Below are 21,520 nucleotides of genomic sequence, written 5' to 3' on the forward strand. Positions count from 1 at the left end.
AGCACTACTTCAGCCACAGTGGTGGTGTCCCTGACCAGGATCTTTACCTGTACAACAAACCAGGAGGCCAAGGCACTGGTGGCAAAGGTACTGTGCTCAACTTTTTTTGTTTTTTTTTGAAGCAGGGTATGGGACTGTGCATTGGGGAGCCACTTCCCATGTTAAAGAGCTCTGAATGACTAAGGATGGCCAGTGTCAGGACAGTGTTTTCTCCTATAGCTGGGGAATGTGTGAGGAGTTTGCTTTAGAGACTGCACAACCATACACATAGCGTAGAATGAAGTTAAGGGCTCCCACGGAGCTTGGCAGGTTGCTGTATGAAGCAGCTTGAGATTGCAGTTGCTGTGGAGATGCCCTTGGCTCTTATCTGTGAACTGCTGGAAAAGGGATTTGATAGGGCTAGTTCTGCAGCAGGCTTTCACATCGTGTTGTGTCAAGGCCATGTGGTCTGTCAGCTGGCCATCGTGAGCCCTGCTGTGTCCCTTGTGCACCGTCTGAATGTTCTTCTGTTGTGTAGGTACCATGTCGGACCTTGTGCAGCACCTCTTTCCACTCTCCCACTTCCAAGGTAGCACCTCTGGCTCTTGGTACTATCCTAGTTTCCTTTCCCATGCAGCTCCCCAGTCCCTCTGGTTCCTGCTGCTCTTGTCTTCCTTGTGCTGTGGCTTCAGCTCTGACTCCTCTGTGTTTGTATGTGTGTGTCTGTCCAACTGAGCCACCTTTTTCTTGCTGCCTGGATAAATAAGCAAATAGAACCTGCTTGCAAGCAGTGAATTCTGAAGTTCTACACCTTTTCCATTCACCGGATCAGAATGGCCCTTATCCCTGAGGAGAATGGGGATCATGATATTTCAGTTATAGTTTCAAGCTCCAAGTGTAGCATCATCACCCTCCCAATGGTTGTGTACTGGGGCTTGCTGTCAAGCAGATGAGTTTATGCCTTTGTTTAAAGAGAGGAAGTTGTCATATGGGGCAGATCTGCTGTTTCTAATGTCACTGTATGTACATCTCCATCCCAGCAAGCTACTGTGCTGCATCAAGGAACTGTGTGAGGCAGGAGACCCCTGTCTGATGCTCCAGAGGGAGTAAGGCTGAGGGGAATCCCAGTCTCCACTACCTTTAGTATTGAGGAAGTTGTACATTTCTCCTTTTGTTTTTTGCTGGATAAAGAGTTGTTCCTATGTCTGTCTCAGGGAGAGTAGAGCCATGTCAAAGGCTAGTGCAGAGCACCTACAACATGAAGCAGCTCCTGCACTCTTCTTCAAGTAAAGTGGTGCTTGTTGAATTTCTTTTCCTCAGGGTGAATGCAAGTACATGCTACACTTTCATTTGAATGCCTTCTTCCCTCCTTGGGAGCAGCTCTCTCCATACCAGTGCCATCTTCCTTGTATCTATTTTAAATCTGGACGCATCATGTCTTTGCAGTGTTGGGACAGCTGTGCCATCCAGTCATCTGTGCTGCCTTGACTAGGAGGCATTAGAAGGGGGTGGGATTATGTAACGTGATAGCAAAGGGTTTGGACCTTACAGATGCATCCCCACTGCTGCTTCCTTGGTACAATGGCCAGTGAGCTGGGCTGTAGGGAGGGAGCTCCTGATCCTGCTCTGGTTCATAGTGGGGGCTTATCCTGCATGGCCCAGGGTGTATGGCATGTGGGCTGTGCACCAGCTACCGCTGCTCTACATCTCAGAATTGTGGGGGTGTGTGAGTGAGGCTATGGCTAGGGCCTGAATTTTACTCCACAGCAACTCCAGGCTAATATTAAGCATCAACCTGCTTTGTTCCCAGTTGTGCTGGTAGGAATGTGTGGGAAAGGTACTTCATCTCATACAGGTGTGGAGTGGGGAGTGTGCTACGAGTGGAGTTTGCAGCAAAATGCCATGTGTAGGTTTTCTCTGCATGGACTCAGTGTCCCGTGTGGCCTGAGAGGGCTGTTGGAGAACATCTGGGCCCCATCGCAGACCTATCTGCATAGTGGCCCTCCTGAGGCAAATGGAGGCACTTTCTCTTTGCATATGGTGCTGGATGACTTGAGAAGTTCCTGAAGGGCAAGGTGACAGCTGCCATGACAGGGTGGTGAGGACACCCTGTGCTGAAGTCCTTGCTTTTTGCCCTGACTCCCAATGAGCACAGCTAGCTGCCTCTTCCCTGGCTGCTTCCCCTCCCATGGGCCCTGCCTGCCATGTGCACCCGCAGCCCTGTGAAACCCACGTGTCAAGGGGTCTGCCCCAAGGCCTGGTGTGCAGGCATGAGGTGGTCACCCTGCTCTGTTAGTTGCCAGCTGGGCTTGCAGTAATGTGCCCAGTGCTGTGCTGACAGAGGCTGTCCTGGACTCTTCCCCCCCCCTGTAGGAATTGCGTGCATTGCACTGACGTTTGTGGATGAGAATGGCAGCCCCACCACGCTGCCCCACGGGGAGAGACCCGACTCTCCTAAGATGCCCATCGTGGACCTACTGCAGGATGCCGACTTTGAAAGCCTCACTGCAGTTAGCCAGCACCAGCCAGAGACTGGCACCCAGCACACAGGTAGGGTGCCTCTGCATCCCCCACAGCACCTCCAAAAGGTGTGGGTGCAGAGCTGAGCGGGACTTCCCCACAGAGCCCTGCGTGCTGGTGCGCCTGGACATCTGGGAGAAGGGCAATATTAGTCTGCTGCAGCTGTCAGAGAAGCTGCGTGGGGCCCTGCGCCATGCTCTGTGTGATGCCATCATGGAGTTCCTCGTGCTGCCAGCCCCACTCTGCGTGGAGGCCTCCTGCCCACTGAGCGCCCCAGACCTGGATGAGCTGAGCTCTGCAGGTAAGATTTGGGGTGGGATGGGCATCTTGAGCCCTCCGCAAGCCTTGCTCCTCCTGCCTGTGGGAGCTTGGCCTGTGCTGGAGGAAAGTATTATCCTCTCTGCCAGTTATTTAGTGCCCCACCATAGAAACAGGGTTGGAAGAAATCTTTAGGGTGAATCAACATTGCTAAGTGATACTGAGGGCTGCTTCCTTCTCTCTGGACAGCCAAGGTGGCACATGAATGGCACAGTGGAAGGCTCTGAAGTGAATAGTTTGCTCTGTCTTCACAGCAGGCCTAAGAAGAACCATGTCAGAGACCAAGGGTCTGGCCATGGGCACTGGTGTGGCTGGCAAAAGCTGTCCTCCACCCCTGCACTTCACCTCTGCCCCTTCAGCCAGCCCCAGTGAGCCGGTGACACCTACAAGCAAGCTGGGACGCCGCAGTTTCTGGGACATGCTGGTAATGTTGCTGAGGGTCTGGTGGGGAACAGAGCCTGCAAGTCTGGTGGTGCATCAAACTGGGAGGAACAGAAAGGAGGAATCTGGCTGGGGTGGGGAGGTTTGGCTTGGTAATGGGATTTGAGATCCAGGCAACAGCTGAGCTGTGGGTATGCAGAGCCTTAACCCTGCACCACCTCTCTGTAGAGCAAGGCTGAGTCCTCAGAGCTGGGCAGCCCCAAGACTACCGATGACATTGTGCTGGAGAGGCCAGAAGAGGCGCGCACAAGGCGGCGGCATAAGACTGAGAATGTCAAGCAGCACTTGAGCCAGGATCGGGCCACAGCCACAGCTGAACTGGAGCAGGCACAGCGGTAAGACAGCAGGGTACTTCTCCCATCTGGCTGCAGTACAGATGTTCCACCAGCTCTGTGTGCATCATAGCCCTTTGGACCACATCCCCTTTCCTTGAAGTGTGTCCCATATGCAGCCAGCTAGGAGCTGCCTCCCACACAGAAGGCCTCAAGCCTTTGTGCTAGAGTGTTGCTGGGAGCACTGCTGCTTGTTTTTGTCAGAGATTCCTTCCCTGCATTGTAGGGCCTTCACAACATCTGTCGCTGTTAAGCTCAAGGGCCATAACAACTGAAATAGGGGGTACCCCTGGGATCTCCCTTCTGGATTTGGAAAAGAACCACTTTACCTTTTAGCCTGTGTTGCTGTTGACTGAGATCTGGTACAATCGTGCTGCTTTTCGTTCTTCCCAGCCGCCGAGCCTGCCAGTTGGAAGAAGGAGATGTAGGCACCATGCACTCGCTCTTCAATCAAACCTGCCAGCAGTGGATGGCATTTATGAACAACCTGGGTATGAGTCTCAGGCCCCAGCTCTTCCAGATAGGTTGGGGATGGGCCTTTCTCTCCTTCACGTAGCACCGAGCCATTCCTCTTCATCTCTTGATTATCTCTAGCTAGTTGTGCACACTCTCTTCCCAAACCATGCAGGGTGCCCATCAGTGCAACAGTGCTCAGCAGAGATCGTGTCCCGTTTCCTCCTGTCCTCCATCCTGGTGGAAGTGGTGAACCTGGTCACTTCCCTAGCGAGTGACACCACTGTCAAGGTGTTTGAGAAGATCTGGTGAGTTACACAGTTTACAGAAGTCTGTCTGCACTAGCAGGTGCTCCTTTGTCAGCCTCTGTTCCCATTTCTCTGTCTGTCAGCCACCTTTGGTGCTCTTCTTTTGCAGCTGCCATCGGAGCACTGCTTTCCTGCCCTATAAACCTGGCCAGAGTGCCAGTCCTCGCCCTGCAGCTGTCAGACACTTTATCCTGCTGGGACGCAACTTCCACCAGTGGCGCTGCAGCACAGAGCAGGGTGAGTGCCTGGCTGGGGCAGTACTGCCTGGTAACACTGGTTAACCATAGTTGGCTAAAAGACCCTGCTGGTGGTACCCTTGAAACTCCTATCCTGCACTGTGAATGAAGTGATTACATTTGTGTGCTACTTCTTCCCAGTACCTTGTGTAAAGCTTCTTGGGAAGAGTCTCTCGGTATGTAGCACCTTGAGCTGAGTTCAGCTTGGGCCTTCTGGAAAAGCTGATGGGTGCTCTGACAGCATCCAGACATCATGAGCTGTTAGCTTTGTCCTCTACAAGACAGCCTACTCCTTTAATCAGTAGAAGTGCACTGAGTGAGCCTTTCCTTTGGGCAGAGCACAGGACAGCTGTGCTTGCAGAAGTCACCAAAATGAGGCACTGTTCACAGCTCAGCAGGTCTCTTTTCAGTTGGAGCCAGCAATCTAACTCCTTCCCTGTAAGGCAGGCATGTCACTAGAGCAAAAACACCCCTTTACCCATTGTCATCTGCTCATTTTTCATAGCCTTTTTCAGCAGTTAGCAAAGACAAGCTGACCCATCAGGGTCTGGAATCCAGCACAGCATGTGCTCCCAGGTGCTCTGCAATACCTTACTGCTTCCTCTTGCTAGGCACAGCAGAGCTGAGACAGGCTGGTCTGGAGTGTAGCTCTGTGAGGTGGGGAAAATGGGTCACCTTGCTGGGGAATTTTGAGCTGGTGGTGGTCCAAGTGTTGTGCGCTGTTGCGATCCCTTCCTCTCCCACACCTAGGCTGGGTCTCAGGAAGGGTAGCACTGGGCTTGGCTGGTCTAGCACAGTTGGACCGCTCCTTCTGAGGAGCTGATGTTGTCTCTACCTTCAGACAGCAGCACTGAGGAGGAGCAGCCAGTCCCACCTGCTCACAGGTTCAGACGTAAGTTCCTGCTCAGCATGGTGCTGCTGGAGCAATTGGCTTGAGCAACAGCTGCTTGAAAACCTTGGGCAAAGTGGCCAGGCTGCAAAAGGCTCCAGGCTGGCTTGCAGGTGGTGATGCTGTGGCAGGACTCATTGTGCACATCCACAGCCAGGTCTCATGTGGTTGCTCTAGTGCTCTTCTAATGCCAGAAATGCAGCATTGGAAACATACAGCTTGCAGAGGGGGCTCTGCTCTTCTCTGCTCAGTTAAGCTTCACAATTGCCTGCATGATGCTAACATCTGGGATTTGTTGTTGTATGGCAGAGATGAAAGATATTGCTGGGACCGTGCCATAAGTTAACTGGAAATGACAAGGAAGCAGAAGCAGGGTATGCTGAGTGATCACACAGGGTTGCCGTAGCAACACTGTTAATAAGTGTAAAAGTGAACAAAGGTCCCAAGAGGGGGAGGCTTTGGGTTGTGATTGGAAAAATACCAACGTGTGGGCTGCGTTTAACTGTCCTTTGAGAGTGATGAGCTGAACAGTATCATGGCACAACGTTCTGTCAATTCTGGGATGAACTGGTATTGAGGGCAATAACTCTGGCTTCTTCCAGCTCACAAAGGGCTCCAGCGCTTTGAGGCCATGGAATTCAGCTCAGCAGAGAGAGGCTCTGACCCAAGCATTGTTGGGCGAGACCTGGCACCCCGACAGAGGTTCCTCTTCATGGAGATTGTTGACAAAAAGGTAACAGTGATGCTTGTGTGATACTGTCTCCTGAAAGCCACTGTAGGCAGCTTACCTGCTCCAGGCAGAAGCCCTGTGCTGCAGCAGAGGAGGGAGCTCCCTACAGCTGTCTTGACTCCTCCTCCTTCTCTGTGGGCTGTAGTTGCCCTTTCTCTCCCCACAGCAGTGTTCATGTCAACCTGATTACTTGTGCTGCCACCTGCTGCTGGAGCTGTTAACAGGGGTGCCATAAATGAGCAGTTGTCACTAGCTCTGTTCCAGCCTTGCTATCTGAAAGCAGCTGGAGCTGCAGCAAGTTCCACCAGAGCACCTGGGGCAGCTTGTGTCACCTTTCTCTAAGCAGATCCTTCACCCTTTCTCCTCTTCTCTTTCTAGCTGACACTTTACACCTACAACTGGTCCCCAGACCTGGGGGCCAACCTGAACTGCTCACTCATTCGCCTGCTGCAGTGGCAGAATGCCCGCTCCCACATTGTGCACTGCTTGATCAGCCAGAAGATGGGACTGTTCCACCACCACTGCTTTATGGACCCACCATGGCATGAAGACAGCAAGCAGGTAGGGCACCCTGCCAGACAGAGCAGTCCTTTCCCACCAGGAGGAGTCCTGGCAGCTCTGGGGTCTGAAGAAGTCTGTACTTGTGTGCTGGTTGGCAAGGCATCTTCAGCTGGTTGTATGTCCAACCAGAATGTGTCTAAACAGAATGCTGCATGTTATTTGTGGTAGGAATACTTAGGTTGGAGGACACTACAGAATGGGCACCCTGTTGCTTGCTAGAGCAATACTGTCCTCTGGACAGCTGGTGAAGAAGGCCAACAAATGTATACAGATGACCAAAATTGGATCTGCTCTATTCTTGTGGGTCCTTGTTCCATAACTAGCAGTAAGGAGTTTTTTCTGTCTGTTTCTGCTTTTTTAGGAGCCAAATCCTTTCCTGAACTCCACTTTGGAGGTGGATGCACTGATCCGGAGCTCATGTCCCCCACCTAGCAAGGAGCAAGGCCGGCTGAGCAGCTCTGCACGCAGCCTGCCACCTCTGCATTTCCATCCTGATGTGGTGCCCTTTGACGAAGCTCTGCGGGATGTTACCACTATCAAACGCATACCCCATGGGCCAGAGTTGGGACCTTTTGACCCTGTGGCTCGACATGGGGCCCAATTCTTGGAAATCAAAAGCATGGAGAGGAAAGGTAAAGCAAGAGACATGTAGGGGTTAGAGCCTGACTGCCTGATCACACTCTCCCGCTCCTAGAAAAGGAGTGAAAAAAAGCAGACTGAGTTCTGGCAAAGGGGCAGTTGTCAGCTATTCTGCCAGGATGCTGTGAGAGGATAGGATACTGCTGGTGTAGGGAGTACAGTGGGTAGGGTGGGTGTGTAGTGGAATGGCTGTGGCTTGATGCATCTGTCTGTTCTCTTTCCTCCAGAACTGGAGAAGCAGATGAAGATAGAGAATCTCTTTGTGACCTGGCAGCAGAGATCAGCACAGTCAAACATGCCTATCAGTGTGAGTGCAGACTGGGCCTTCTTATAGAGCGCTGGCAACACCAGCATTCCTTGGAGCTCAGATTGGGATTTATGTTGGGGATGGTGTCTGGCTGTGGGGCAGTACTTTCTGCTTGAACTTGTGGGCCTGCTGGCCTCTAGAACTTTGCTAATGAGTCCTTGCTGCCCAGCATTGGAAGGGTGGTTGCCTCTGAAGTTTAATTCACACTTGAGCAGCAGGATGATATTGCAAATAGATTGTTCCTGGGCCTGGTGAGGGATGTGTGTTTGTAAGTGTGTTCTTGTGCTGTGCAGCTGTCAGACCTGGAGACACTGAAGCAGTCCTCACGCCTTGTTCACTACTGTGCCACCCCACTGCTCTTCGACCCAGCCTTCCGGCAGCAGATCCAGACTGACCAGCAGGGCAAAGTAGAAGGGAAGGTAAGTGTCAGCAGAAGCCAATTGGGTTTGTTTTTTGTGTACTGGATGACTTGGCCTTTTTTTTTCCCCCCTCCAAGATAGTTCTGCTTTGAGCCAACCCCTGCATTGCAGGATGAATTTGCAATCTCAGAACAGGGCATCCACCATGGTGAAGGTGGAGACTGAGGAAAAAAAAAAATGGGTCCTCAGAGCCTTCTTTGTGCAGTCATACAATCCCTGGGAAGACTGGCTTCCCTTTGCTACCCAGGGAATCCAGAAGCGAGAGTCTAGCAAAGCCATCAGAGCATGCTGTCTGCTGGGGAAGCTAAACCTCTCTCTATACATTCAGCAGCCAGACCTGATAAAATTTGTCCAGACCCAGCAGATAGCTGGAACAATTGAAAACAAGCCACCTGAATCCTGAGCAGGTTGCAGCCTGACAGAGTCTAACCTGTGCAGATGTCATACCGGCTGTTTGTGGTCTGTGTGTGTGTCAGAAGGGAGGAAAAGACTGTGGTAATTTATCTAAATGTCAAAAGGATTCTGACAGTCTTTAAGCAGAGGTTGCTGCAGAAATCGAGCACTCACGAGAGAAATGGAAAGCTATCATCACAAAATGAAAACTTCGCTTTGTTTTTTGGAACAGAACAAAATGAAAACTGGCTATTCAATTTAGAGAGCCTGGGAGCAGGGCTTTGAGGTTGTGTATTGGGTTCTGTATCACCGGAAAATGTATCTCAGTACAAACGAGATGCCAAGCTTTGAGACACCCTGTAGTGGTTCAGATTGATCAGAACAGGAAAAAAGCTATGAAGAGCTCAGAGGTAGCCTTGAGTAACCTGTGAAGTGAGTGGTGCTGTGGGAGCAGGACCTGGTTTCCATACAGAAGGCAAACTATTTAGAATACGTCAGCAAGGTGTGCTAATATTATGGGTATTATTCATACACTTTCCTAAAATTGTTATCCCCTCTCACAGCAACTCTCCTTAGGAAATTCTTTTTTCTTGCAGAAGCGCCACCGCTCAAATGATTCCACAGCATCAGGAAGAGACCGCAGCCACAGCTGTGACTCAACGGAATCACTGCCCTGCAAGCTGAAGGAGGAGCCTTGGCTGCAAGAGATGTGCAATGCCTTCTTGCAGCAATACATCCAGTACCTGCAGAGCATGGGCTTCATTCTGGTCCAGGTGCGGCCGCCCTCACCTACCACTCGCAGGTCAGTGATGTTCTGGGAATGAGAAAGGGCTGATATGGAGCTCTGCCTGGCTTTGCACAACAGGAGATATTGTCTGCCCTGCTCAAGGCTCTCTCTTGTTGCTTCCAGTAGCACAAGTCGGATCCGAGCTCTGGCAGCAATGGGTGTGGAGGGGAGAGGATCCTTTTCCTATACAAAGCCAAAAGCAGAGGGGAGTCCAAAGGTGAGTGCTTATGCTGTTAGAGAAGTGAAACTGGGATGGAAGTCAGGCTGTGAGCAGAAGTAAGGTAGTCCTGGTTGCTTTTTAATCTGTTTCTCACAGAAGAGATGTGAGAGAGCAGAGGGACTGCTGTGCAGAGAGGCTGAGCAGGCTGTGGCTCTTCATTTGTAAAGAAGAGGCAATGAGGGAGGGATAGGAGAGATCTCTACCAAATCACAGCCAGCTGGGAAAAGGATTGACTCACTGCTGTCATCTTCATTATCAAATGGGAGTATCAGGAGCAGGTCCCAAAGCAAAAAGGAGTCTTTCTTTATGCAGCAGCAGGTAATAGTGATCTTTGTCAAAAGGTTTCGTGAAAACTAAGAGCTTATATGGGTTTGAGAGAATAATCTGGAAGAGAAATCCGTCAGAATTGCAAGGTAGGCAGAAACCACCTATGGTTCATGAAACCTAGGGAGGATGGAAGCATAACATTTGCTGACCCTGTTCTCACCCTTTCCTGGTACCTCCTTATGGGCAAAGCTGGTACAGGACTGTGGGCAAGGCAACACCTTGCAGTTAAAACAAGAGGAGGGCAATCCACTGAAACAGCTTAACAGCAGGCAAGTGATTTTGCTGGCAGCTAAGCTCTAAATCCCAGCTGGATGCCTCTGATATCTGCTCTGTTGGGCAGCTGTGGTGATCTGGGAACTGCTGAGCAGAGAGGTGGGAGTAAGGTGTTGTGGGCAGCATTACCCCTCAGCTCACTGTGCCCTCTGGAGACATCCTGCCCTGAGCAGGCAGGAGGTGAAAGAAGCAGCATCTCTGGCATGCTCTCTGGAAGGCTGCTTTATTAGAATTCTTTTTACTCTCTAGCATGTCTGCTCCCCTACTACCAGTGAAACTGCTCAGTTGATAAAGTTACTCTTCTTCTACCTCTGCCACAGAACATCTTGGCAGCTCTGCATGCTGGTGTTCAGGCTGCTCTTCTGTGCAGAGAGCCTCTCCAGCTTTGTCCTTCTCTTCCCAGAGCACAAGCCCTGCTGTTGCCACCTATCATCTGCAGAGAGCTCTTCCAGGTGGGATTGTGCTGATGGAGTTGGCCTTCCAGGTGAGAGAGAAAAAGAAAAATACAGCAGTCAGCGGGAGTCTGGGACAGACTTATGAGGGCACAATGTGAGTGAGGAGTGTGGCAGGAGTGTGCAATTCTGCCTGCCTCTTCCACAGTCCTACAGTACTGTAAGGACATTTCTGTGGGACCAAGAGCAGTCAGTGTTGCCTGGAGGGGAACAAATACAAGATGCAAGGCTTAGCTCCAGTTAGGACACACTATGCTCAGCCACATTTTGGCTGGTCTGTCCCAAGGCCTGCTTCGTTCAGACACAAGGGGAGACAAAAGGGGAGGAAGCAAGAGTACCAAGGACCTAGCTCAGGAGATGAATTAAGAAGTGTGGGGTGCAGCCAGGGTCCGTGCTGTACTCAAAGTGTTCTTTCCTCCAGGGCTATTACTTCTGTGTGAAGCAGTATGCATTGGAGTGCTCGCGGATCCCCATGGGCCAGTCTGTGAACTCTCAGGTAATGGCTTTGTACAGCTGGCGCTACCTGTGGCTGGGTGCTGCTCTGGGAGAGACAGCGATGTGTGGGACAGAGTAAGCATTTCATGTGCAGCAAGTTTTGGAAAGCTTTGCTCTCTCCTGGTAAAGGAAAGTTTGCAGAGCCTTCTGCAGTCACATGTTGTACATAGCATGCTGCTTCAGCAGACTGGGAGTGCAGTGAGAGGAGGTAGAAGGTTATAGAAGAGGATAATTCTTGTTCTTTGGAGAGCAAGGCAGAGCACACTGGGGAGGAACAAGAGGAACACGAGCCGTTTCTTGAAAAAATGGCTGCTCTGGGGAAAGTCAGTACATCAAAATCAGTTCTCTGCTTCCATTGAGTGAGACAGAAGCAGAATGGTAACGGGGATCTGTGAATGTGGCTGGCTGCTTTTTGCTAGTGGAGATAATTTTCTGCACCACAGGCCCTGGTTCTTGACACCTCTGTGTCTTGTTCTGTCACACCACGGGGCTGCCTGCTCCCCTTCTCTTTTGGTGTGTCCAAATCACCTGCCTGTCCCAGGGCAATGATGGATGCTTAGAAAGGCTGGATGACTCCAACCTGCCTGAGGCATGAGACACATGTGACCATATTGTCCTTTCCAAGATGGCTGCTTAGCAGAGCTGTATCTTATATGTGTCATTCTTGGCATATATAAGCTTAAAACCTGCCTGGACCTTGCTGTGGTCCCTGAGGGCTTGCTGGGCCTTTCCTGGGAAGCCTGTTGCATAGGGCAGGTTACCGTGCTGCAGCTGGCATTGCAGGGAGCACCCAGGCTCTCTGGCTGACTTGGAAGAGCAGTGGGCTTGCTGCAAACATCGGGCCAGCTTTCCCTCACACTGGAACCAGCCCACAGTTCCCTCAGATGGGGCAGTTGGGCTCCTCTGCTCTTTCTCTCTGCTTATCCCACCCTGCACCTGTGTAAGATGGGATGGGGCAGGAACAGGGACTGGGCTGTGCAGTGCCTTGTCCTTCTTCCCACTGGCTGTGCATCTCTCTCCATCAGGGCACTCTTACAGCCAGAGTTCGCAGCAAGAGCTGCATGGGACACAGCTCCATCTCTGAGTCTGCGGTATGTTCTCTCTTCCTGCTGCCATGTTGGGCACAGCAGAACCTGCCAGTACAGGGCTGAGCCTCCCACTGGCTGTGCTTTTACCCGTCCTGTTCCAGCCACCAGCTTCCTGTGCTGCTGTATGTGCTTCAGTGGACAGCAAGCTTGGGAGGAGGATGGGATGGGCCTTGAGTGCTTGCATGCAGGCAGTGCTGTGTGCTCCTTGCTCTTTGTTCTGCCTTTCTGGGGCAGAGCTATAGGCTCCTCTCCAGGCTTATCCTGGATGTGCAGGTTGTCCTCTACCTCATGGCAGAAGCAACATGAGTGGTGCAGAGTGCAGACTGTTCTCACATCAATACCTTCTGCCTTCTGGTGTTCCCTGCTTATCCTGCCCTTAAACCAAGGGATTCTGGTGTGGCTCAGCTGCCAAAAGAGGTCAAAGAGCTGAAAGACCTTACAGTGGCGCTGTGATATCCTGGCACAAGGGCAAGGCTGAAACCTTCACTAACACAGTCCCCTGCCACACTAGCTGCCCCTGTGCTGTGAGTGTGGCTGTATGTGTGCAGGCTGGTGCTGCCCTGAATGACCAGAGTAGAGGTGACAGCCAAATGCTGGTGAGGCCATCTCTCAAGCACAGCTGTGACACCCCAGCCACCAGATCATCCAGCTTCCCAACTGCCAAGCTTGGCTTTTGTTACTGAGTACAGGGCTTTAGCAGCTCTATTGTTGCTTATCTCTGAGTCCAACCACTTGCATGGGCTCCTGTGCTGCCTCTTGCTCCAGGGGAACACTGAGTAAGTCAGTCCTCACCTGTAGATGCAGAACTCACTAGGGCTTCAGCCTCAGCATATCCTGTGCCTGCTCAAGGACCGGGCCATGCAGAACAGTTCACAGGTGAAAAGAGGATCGTAGAATTGTTAGGGTTGGAAGGGACCTGTAAAGGTTGTCTAGTCTAACTCCCCTTGAATAAGCAGGGATATCTCGATCATGTTGCTTAGAAACCCATCCAACCTGACCTTGAATGTCTACAGGGATGGGAGTGTGTCTTTTTTCATGTCCACGTGGCTTTCAGCTCAAGGGAAGATGCATGTTATTTCAAAAAGGAGGCAGTACCAATTGGTTTGTGCTGCTGCTGGAGACCTGCAGCAGCGGGGTCAAGCGTGGAAGGTGCCACCAAGCTGGATCTCTTGGGGCCCCCAAGGGACCAGGTCTGCAAGTCTTCTATTTGCACTGTGCATACAGCTTCTGGGCTGCATCCTGCTGTGGTGTCAGGGCAGGGATGACTGTGCTGGATCTGTGATGTCAACAAGGCTCTGCAGAAAGCTTTGAGGTGCCTGGTCACTCACCTGTTTTCATTCCTTCTCCTTCTGCAGCTCTCCATGCTCTTCACAGAGGAGTGTGACAAGGTGCGGGACCTCATGCACGTGCATTCATTCAGCTATGACTTCCACTTGCGGATAGTCCACCAATATCTGCTGGGCTCCCACATGACACTCCGCCAGGGGTATCATCTCACTAGTTTCCTGGAGGACTTCATCGCCCATCACACTGACATCCCCAAATTTGGTCGCAACCATGTTTTCCAAGGTGAGTAGCCAACATGTGATCATTTGGGGATTGATCATCAGCCCATAACTTGGCAAGAGTTTCCTAGTGCTTTATGAATAAATCTGACTCAGTGAGTGGCAGGAATAGGGTGACACGTGGTGCCCAACGTAAGGAAGTTGTTAATGCTCTGTTGTGGAAGGAAGGTTTACTGCTTTAGAGCTGTATCCCACATAGTTTGTAGGACACTGCTCTGCCCACCTGGGACAGCAACATGTCTCTCCCCACTAGGCATGCTAGCCCTGCCCACCAACATGATCACTGCACATCAGCTGTACAACTACATTGCTGACCATGCCAACACCTACCACATGAAGCCGCTGCGTATGGCCCGGCCAGCGACCAGCACTGACAACAAGAAGGGGACTCCAGGCACTGAGCAGAATGAATATGCACTGGTCTCCATCTGGAACAGGTAAGTGCCTCTGCTCCAAGCTCCTGGAGCTGCCTATGGCTGACCAATGCCGCCTGAGAGCTGAGATTGCTCTAAGGTGCCAACAAAGCTGTTTCTGTCCTACATAGTGCCAGGCAGCTGTGCTGCTCAGCTTTTTGGAAATCATGCCCAGCAGAGGTGGTGTGTCTGGGTGTTTGTGTACGTGCATGCACTTGCCTTGCTTCCCATAACATTTCTGAAGAGTCCTATGGTGTTGAATCCCACACGCCAAGCAATTCTACGGTACCAAGAGCTCTGTGAGAACAATGCGAGGTCCCCTTCACACAGATTTGCTTTTTCCTCCCAGCTCAGGCTCCTACAAGGACTCGGAAGGTCTGCGTCACCATGATGATTTCGACGTGTCCCTGCTGGTGTGTCACAGTGCAGCACCATTTGAGGAGCAGAGCGAAGCAGAGAGGCGCATGCTTCGGTGAGAGCTGAGGGCCCTGAGCTGTCACCAAAGCTCCCTGACTGGGGAGGAGGGCACTGGGAGGGTGGGCATTGTTTGGTGCTACGCAGGGAAGTTTCTTGCACTGGGCAGTGTGCTGTCTGTCCTCTAGGCAGAGAAACACCCTTATAGCCAGGGTGCCCACGGTTCCTGTGCAACCCAGCTGAGAAGGGAGCAGTCCTTCCTTCAGTGACAATGTTTTCTTGCTCTCAGCTTGCGTTTCTACGTGATCATGACCAGCCAGAGGGAGCTATTCCCCCGGCTCACAGCTGACATGCGGCGCTTCAAGAAGCTGCCACACTTGCAGCGAGAAGTGCTGGAGCCTGTGGTGGGCCCGGCAGCATGGGAGGCAGCAGAGCCAGAGCCGAGCCTGGGGCGGCCACAGCCAATGGAGCGGGAGCTGTGGCAGGACATGGAGGACAGCAGCGAGTTCTATGCTGGGGGCAAACAGGTCCAAGTGGGGCCCGGGCTCTTCTACACCTCACCGCTCTTCCCCTTGCTGGCCTCCGAGGTGGCCTCAGCCCAGAAGCAGCTCAGCAGCATGGTGCAGCTGGCCAAGTGCCACTGTCGCAGGGACAACCTCTGGAAGCGTCTCTTCCTTCTGGAGCCTCTGGCTTCTGACAAGCTGAAGCTGGGCAAGTTGTCACTGGTGGAGCTGGAGGAGCTGCTCGATGCTGTGCACGGGAAATCCATTGCAGATGTGGACCCGCAGCTGGTGAGTAGCAGGGCTGTGGTCATGGCATCTTGTTCTAGAGAGGGACTGGGGCCTGCAGGACGTGTTGAGTGGGGAGGCAGAGGCAAGAGTATGTCCTCTGACTGGCAGAAGGAGGAGACTGCACAGATCCATCTGTGGAGAGTTCCTGGCCCTGGGTCTGTGTGCCTCACTGGGCTTTGAGAGATGCATTGTTTTTTTGGATCTGAGTGCTGCTGTCACATTCATGGCTGCTGGTGCCCTGGTTTCTTAGCCTTTCTCTGTACCCACAGGGATGCTTCCTTACCATGACAGTCTCCTGGTACCAGAGCCTTATCAAAGTGCTGTTGAGCCGCTTTCCCCAGAGCTGTCGGCACTTCCACAATGCTGAAACTGGCACCCAGTACCTGGTAAGACCCAGCCCCTCGCCCACCTTCAGCTGTCTCCCTTTCCTAGAGCCCCTGCCTGCTGTGGGTTCCCACTGCATGAGCCTGATAGTGCTGTCAGAACAACTAGGTGCTGTCAGGCTGCTCTCTGCTGTTGCAGTGCAAGGTGTGCGCTTGTGGCACAGCAGTGTCTGCCTCCCTGCCCACGAACAAGCAGCTGCTTCCTTCCCCACAGAGTGTGATGCCAAGTGTGTCCCTGCAGTTTGTCTGTACTACCTGTGAGCCAAGCAGACTTGCACCTCCAGTGTGTCAGGCCACACTCATCCTGTGTTCATAGCCCTGCCCTGGGGGTTGTGCTGTCTCCTTTTGAATGTGTGCTGTGGCTCTCTTGACAGGTTGTGCTCAACCAGAAGTTCACAGATTGCTTCGTTCTTGTGTTTCTCGATTCTCACTCAGGAAAGACGGTAAGAACTTGAGAATGTAAGAGCAGCTGTACAGGGGCTCATCCAGCAGTGCCCAAGAGCAAATGCACTGTGGGGAGAATAAGTCAAGAAGCTTGTAACCCCTTTTCCAAATAGTGTCCCAACATCTGGCAATTTGGCACAGGGCCATCTGAAGTTAGACATGGCCTTTGTATTTAATACCTTCAGTGGCTTTATTTCTTGTGGTCAGTTTTTTAGGATCCATGATTCGCCCTGACTTGCAGCTCCATTATGTAATTACAGCCCGGCTGAAGAGCTGCCCTCCTTGGCTTGTTTTTTTTGGACCAACTTCTGCTCTACTCATCTGATGCCCCTGTGTTCTTATATTGGAAAATAGTGAGCAGTCGATCCCCTTTTCTTCCATAGGGTTGCTTTCAGATCACACTCTCAGTTGTCTCTATCCAGTTTGTGTCCTTGTGCATTCAGCCCAGCACCAGAGCACACGTTGCTCCAGTGTTCATCTTTTTGTGTTTGTCTCACTGGTGCCACCTTGTGATCATCGATAAACCCAGACACCTCCATTCTCTCTCCCCATGAACTCACAATAGAAATCCTGACTTTGTATTTTTGCACTTAGCATTCAGCCCTTTCCTGTGGCCTTTCAGAATTCCCTAGGGCTTTTTTTTCTGTGTGTGTGTGTGTGTGTGTGTGTGTTGGTACCTCACACTTTATCAGCGTGCTCCTTTCTTTGTGCCATACTCACTAAGTACAAGGCAACGTGAGACCCTAAACCTGTCCTGAAGGGACTCCTTTTGCAACCTCTCTCCATCCTGCTGCTTCCCCTTTCAGCACAACTGTCTTCACCTTAGTTTTGCATTCACTCCTGTCTTCAGCTCACCTAAATTTCCCATGTGGTGCTACATCCCCGAAGCTTCCTGATTCTTTCCTGAAGTTCTGATAAGATGTGCTATGATTCCTTTGTCTAGAAATATTACCTTATCAAAGAGAACTCTAGCGTTAGCACATCACTCCTGTAAAACAGAACTGTGTTTACCTTACGGTTCTTCTTCCCCAAGTCTGCTCAAATGCTTTTCTTGCAGTTGGAGTGAAACTCACAAATCATTTTCCCTTATATCTTGTTGCAGTGCATTTGCTGTTTTGCAGTTGCACAGCTCTTCTTGGAGTATTACAAGTGTGTTAGGAGGACCCTGGTTACTAGATGAGCTGTGCTTCTGCTCTGGAGAGCATCCAGGCCCCGAGTCCTGCTTCCACTGCTGATCTCAATGCAGAGTTGCTCACATTTTTCTTCTGCATTGGTTCCTGCAACTTTCCCTTCTACACTCTGTTCTCACCCCTCTGCCCCCGCCCTGCCTGCTTAGTAGTTACTAATGAGAATGGAGCAGCTAGCATTTATTTTTAGGATTGCAGTTATTACATTTAATCTCCTCCCTTTCCCTATTTGTTCCACTCCTACTCTTTGCCTTTGAAGAAGAAATTTCCCTCTCATTTCCCTGGAACCCCTTATTACTGTGGAGGCAGCAGGATCCCCTCACTCCCAAGGCAGCTGATGCTGGGGTTGGCAGAACTGCAGATGTATGGGGGCTGGTACAAAGTGAGCATGTCCTTATAGCCTCATTTTCTCCCATGAAAATTGGGAGGAGGTTTCAACTAAGCACCAGCGTAGTGCTGCTGGCGTTTTGGGACTTCTCCCAGTACCTGCCTGACTCTGCCAAGCAGATGCTTATGCAGTTGGGTTGGGGGCTGCTCATCTCCATCCTGTGCCCTAACCTGCTTCTTCCTCTTGGCAGAGCCTCACCGTGGTTTTCCGAGAGCCATTCCCTGTGCAGCCCCAGAACAGTGAGAGCCCTCTGCCACAGCTCGTGTCCACGTATCACCACCTGGAGTCAGTTATCAACACTGCCTGCTTCAACCTCTGGACGGGACTGCTCTAGCATTGCCACCACCTCCTACTGCAGGAATATGCACTGCACCTGTGCACGCCTGTGCTACGGGTGATGATGGAGAGGAACAGGCTGCTGGGTGGAACCTGTTCACAGCACTGCTGGCAGCATGCACGCCACCAATGTGATGAGCCTGTATGAGGACAACCTCACTGCTCTCCTTGGGCTCCAGCCCACAGCTGCACCTCCCTTGGGCTCTGGCTGCTGTGACCCTGGGGACAAGTTTTGGTGGGCTTGAGTGGTCTGTGAAGGCCACAGACAGGGACTTGGCTGTTGTAGCCTGGCTGAAACAGAGCAGCTCTTAGGGATGTTGACTTTAGCACCTGCAATGAATTCTGTCTGATAAGGATATGGAGGTGCAGGGCGGTGGCATGGTGCCTTCAAGGGGAAACCTCTGCCCCTTTAGGCAGGGGGTGCTTGCTTCCAGCCCTTTGCTCTCAGTAGGAGAGCGCCAAATGGGACAGGAAGGGTGAATGGACACAGGGAAGGTTTTGTGGAGGTGTACATTGATGATGATACATTAAAGCCATGGATATATTTGTGAAATAAAACAGAATCAGTTCCCCACTCGTGTGGCACAGGTCAAGATGGGGAAAGCCTCTTCAGGGCAGCAGAGGCACCACTGCCCCATTGCAGGGCTCTCCCTGGAGCAGAGCAGACTAGATTTGCAGTGAGTCTCCTTGCTCAGAGCAGGATCAGCAGTGTGGTCCTGCTTAGCAGCCTGGGAGATTGCATTTGCCAGCAGCTTTGGGAACTGCACAGAATAAAACAGGCAGAGTGGAGAAGTTCAGAACCTGCAGCTCCAGGCACCAGCTGGACTTTGGAAGACTCACTACCTTCCCAAGGGATGAATGATTCCTCAGCACTGAGGACTGAAAGCCTTATCCTAGACCTGCAGCCTGGAGGTGAAGATGCTTCTCTGTCCTTGATGTCACCCTGTCATCTCTGGGGCTGCCCCAGCATCCCCAAACTAAAAACAGACACTCTTGTTTTAGGCTCATTGGTTTGACATTTATTCCAGTGCTTTTCTTACTTTATTCTGTTGCTTTTCTGGGCCCGCCAGGTTTCATGCCTCTGCTCTCCCAGTATGAACGCAGCCAGCCAAGACCTTCTACCGTGTCTCCTGCATGGCAGGTGAAGGATTGTGCTAGCCAAGCTGCAGCAGCTTCTGCTCTCATTTCCAGGTACGGACCTGGCTGCCTACCACCCCCAGTCAGGCCTATCTTCACACAGTCCCGGAGGACTGGTCAATGCTGGGACCTGCTGGGGGGGTCAGAGCACACAGCCCCACTCACCTTTTGGTGCGTACTCACAGCCCACGTAGCCAGTGTAGCCGAGGGACTCCAGCAGCTTGAAGATATAGGGGAAGTTCAGCTCCCCAGGGCTGTCGGGCTCGTGTCGCCCTGGCACCTGTGCGATCTGGATATGACCTGGGGGAGATGGGAGGTTGTGCCCCAGGCAGCCCTGCCTACAGCTGTCTGTCAGCACAGGATGGGGTGACCTGAGAGCATCCCTCATCCCCATCCTCAAGTCACAAGACTCAAAGAAGCCAGGTCAGATGCAGTGCATTACCAATGAGTGGGAGGTACGTCTCCAGGTTACGTGACAGATTCCCATCCATGATCTGACAGTGAAAGAAGTCCTAAGTAAGAGAACATTCAAGAGTTGTTGTAGCTGTTCGGTGGAGCAGGGCTGTCTGGCCCTGAGCCCTGCCTTGCATCTCCAACTGCCTCATGTGCTCAGGGCTGCACTCACCAGCTGCAGCTTCAGGTTGGGTCGTCCCACCTTCTCCAGGATGGCAGCAGCTGAGGGTGCAAGAAATGAGAGTTGGTTAATGCCAAGCTGAAGTTTTCAGGGTTTCAGAAGTGCCCACCTCCTGCCTCCATGCTCAGTCAGACAGCCTGGGGCCGCTGTTTCCTCCATGCAGGCTCCTCTGGGAGAGCTGTGTGCCGTACCTTGGTGTGGGGTGTTCAGAAAGTAGCGCGGGTCAGTGATACGGCTGTTAATCGGCTCCACCAGCCCCAGCATGTCCTCCTGTCACACAGCAATGCATGGCCTCTGCTGCATGGCCTCACGTGCCAGCAGTGGCAGTTCTCCATCCTTTAGAGCCCACCCCCCCCTTATTACCTGAGCTAGGACATCAGCCGCATGCCTGAGGTTCTCAATGAACGTGGCCTCCATCTCACCAGCCACTGCCTCCCGCTCCACACCCCGCGGCACCCGCCCGGCCATCAGGTGGATCCTGTGGGCACACAGAGCTCAGCTCTTGTTTCCAGGCCATGGGTGGGGGCTGACACAACTGCTCTGCAGGTATAGAGACAGCGCCAGGCCTGGGCCATGTCAGGACGGGAGCCTCAGGCAACTGTTGGGTGAAGAAGCACTGAAAATCAAGCAGCTTTCAGCATTGCTGTTAATGCAGAAAACAAGCAGACTCAGGCAGGTGCAGGTCTGGGTGCGGGATCTTGGGCTGTACTGAGGGAAGGAACGAGGGAAGGAATGATTCACAGTGAACGGGACAAAAAGGCAACAGTGTTTTTCTGGAGCGGGTTGTGTCACTATTTCGTCTCTTACAACGCACCTACAGCACGTGGCCCTCAACAAAGCAACAGCTGCGGTGACACGGGGATAACGGCAGGTTCAGGTGTGGAGCAGGCAGGCTGCGGGGGGAGCACGCGGCAGCCCGGCACGAGGGGCAAAGGGCGAGGCGAGGCACGGAGCGAGGCACGGAGCGAGGCACGGTGCCGCTGCGGGGGCAGCTCGGCCGAACCCCCGGCTCCGAGCTCCGTCTCGCACGTACCTGTGGCAGCCCACGGCCCGGCCGTACCGCACGGCCTCGGCCAGACCCTGCCGGAAGGCGTCCTGCCGCCCGGGCACGGCGCACAGCCCCATCTCGCCCCGCTCCGTGTCCCCGGGCGGGGTGTTGAGCAGCACGACCCGCAGCCCAGCCCGCTCTGCGGCGCCGTGCAGCGCTGTGGCCGGGCAGCCCTCGGGCCAGGCCGACTCCACCGCATCGAACCCGGCACGAGCCGCCGCCTCCAGCCGGGCCGGTAGAGCCGGCAGCTCCGGGAACAGCCACGACAGGTTGGCCGAGAAGCGCAGCGCCATGACGGGCAGGTAGGAGGGGCTGTGCTAAGCCAGACCCAATATGGTGGGAGGAGGCGTGGTATCGCTTGCTGTCGATGCTGGATCGCCCCGCCGCCATCTCGTAACGCGGCTTTGAGTTCAGGCTCCTCGTGGGTCTGCAGAGCAAAACCGGGACCCATGTGGGCCTTGTCCTGGCACAGAGCAGTTGTGTGGTTGTGCCGTGCACCAGCAGCACGCAACGTGGCTGCAGCAGCATCCCCGCCTCGGTACAGAGACAGCAGAGCAGCCGCACTCGGGACATCCCGAGCAAGCACTGATTGCTGTGCTTTGCTATGTGCTTT

The 21,520-nt window shown here is 52.8% G+C and overlaps 2 protein-coding genes across 13 annotated transcripts in view; one reads left to right on the top strand and one right to left on the bottom strand.

Annotated features, from left to right (window-relative positions):
• SZT2 (SZT2 subunit of KICSTOR complex) overlaps positions 1 to 18,662 on the top strand; it is a 51,586-nt gene extending 32,924 nt beyond the window's left edge. For 3 of the 12 annotated variants that reach the window (XM_032446184.1, XM_032446185.1, XM_032446190.1), the window contains 26 exons: positions 3 to 87; positions 2,353 to 2,529; positions 2,603 to 2,800; positions 3,072 to 3,241; positions 3,427 to 3,593; positions 3,984 to 4,081; positions 4,219 to 4,351; positions 4,461 to 4,588; positions 5,429 to 5,479; positions 6,079 to 6,209; positions 6,585 to 6,767; positions 7,129 to 7,399; positions 7,634 to 7,713; positions 8,007 to 8,132; positions 9,122 to 9,327; positions 9,436 to 9,529; positions 10,536 to 10,616; positions 11,006 to 11,080; positions 12,105 to 12,170; positions 13,523 to 13,736; positions 13,986 to 14,169; positions 14,495 to 14,617; positions 14,849 to 15,350; positions 15,620 to 15,736; positions 16,108 to 16,176; positions 17,943 to 18,662. In XM_032446184.1, coding sequence (XP_032302075.1) covers positions 3 to 87; positions 2,353 to 2,529; positions 2,603 to 2,800; positions 3,072 to 3,241; positions 3,427 to 3,593; positions 3,984 to 4,081; positions 4,219 to 4,351; positions 4,461 to 4,588; positions 5,429 to 5,479; positions 6,079 to 6,209; positions 6,585 to 6,767; positions 7,129 to 7,399; positions 7,634 to 7,713; positions 8,007 to 8,132; positions 9,122 to 9,327; positions 9,436 to 9,529; positions 10,536 to 10,616; positions 11,006 to 11,080; positions 12,105 to 12,170; positions 13,523 to 13,736; positions 13,986 to 14,169; positions 14,495 to 14,617; positions 14,849 to 15,350; positions 15,620 to 15,736; positions 16,108 to 16,176; positions 17,943 to 18,086 — 3,873 coding nt within the window. In that variant the 3' untranslated portion in view covers positions 18,087 to 18,662. Of the gene's footprint in view, positions 1 to 2; positions 88 to 2,352; positions 2,530 to 2,602; positions 2,801 to 3,071; positions 3,242 to 3,426; positions 3,594 to 3,983; positions 4,082 to 4,218; positions 4,352 to 4,460; positions 4,589 to 5,428; positions 5,480 to 6,078; positions 6,210 to 6,584; positions 6,768 to 7,128; positions 7,400 to 7,633; positions 7,714 to 8,006; positions 8,133 to 9,121; positions 9,328 to 9,435; positions 9,530 to 9,628; positions 9,819 to 10,535; positions 10,617 to 11,005; positions 11,081 to 12,104; positions 12,171 to 13,522; positions 13,737 to 13,985; positions 14,170 to 14,494; positions 14,618 to 14,848; positions 15,351 to 15,619; positions 15,737 to 16,107; positions 16,177 to 17,942 lie in introns of those variants that run through there. The other 9 variants (XM_032446188.1, XM_032446189.1, XM_015870038.2 and 6 more) reach the window with 7 other exon arrangements.
• A 422-nt stretch (positions 18,663 to 19,084) lies between these two features.
• On the bottom strand, positions 19,085 to 21,223 carry HYI (hydroxypyruvate isomerase (putative)). The gene is made up of 7 exons (XM_015870055.2): positions 20,893 to 21,223; positions 20,223 to 20,337; positions 20,051 to 20,129; positions 19,851 to 19,900; positions 19,668 to 19,737; positions 19,391 to 19,525; positions 19,085 to 19,218 (listed from the first exon to the last, which is right to left on the bottom strand). Exons 1-7 carry the CDS (start codon positions 21,198 to 21,200, stop codon positions 19,130 to 19,132), a joined length of 846 nt encoding a protein of 281 aa, XP_015725541.1. The 5' UTR covers positions 21,201 to 21,223; the 3' UTR covers positions 19,085 to 19,129.
• Between the last annotated feature and the right edge of the window lie 297 nt (positions 21,224 to 21,520).

Source organism: Coturnix japonica, chromosome 8 (genome assembly GCF_001577835.2).
Source record: "Coturnix japonica isolate 7356 chromosome 8, Coturnix japonica 2.1, whole genome shotgun sequence".
Classification (NCBI taxonomy): Eukaryota; Metazoa; Chordata; class Aves; order Galliformes; family Phasianidae; genus Coturnix; species Coturnix japonica.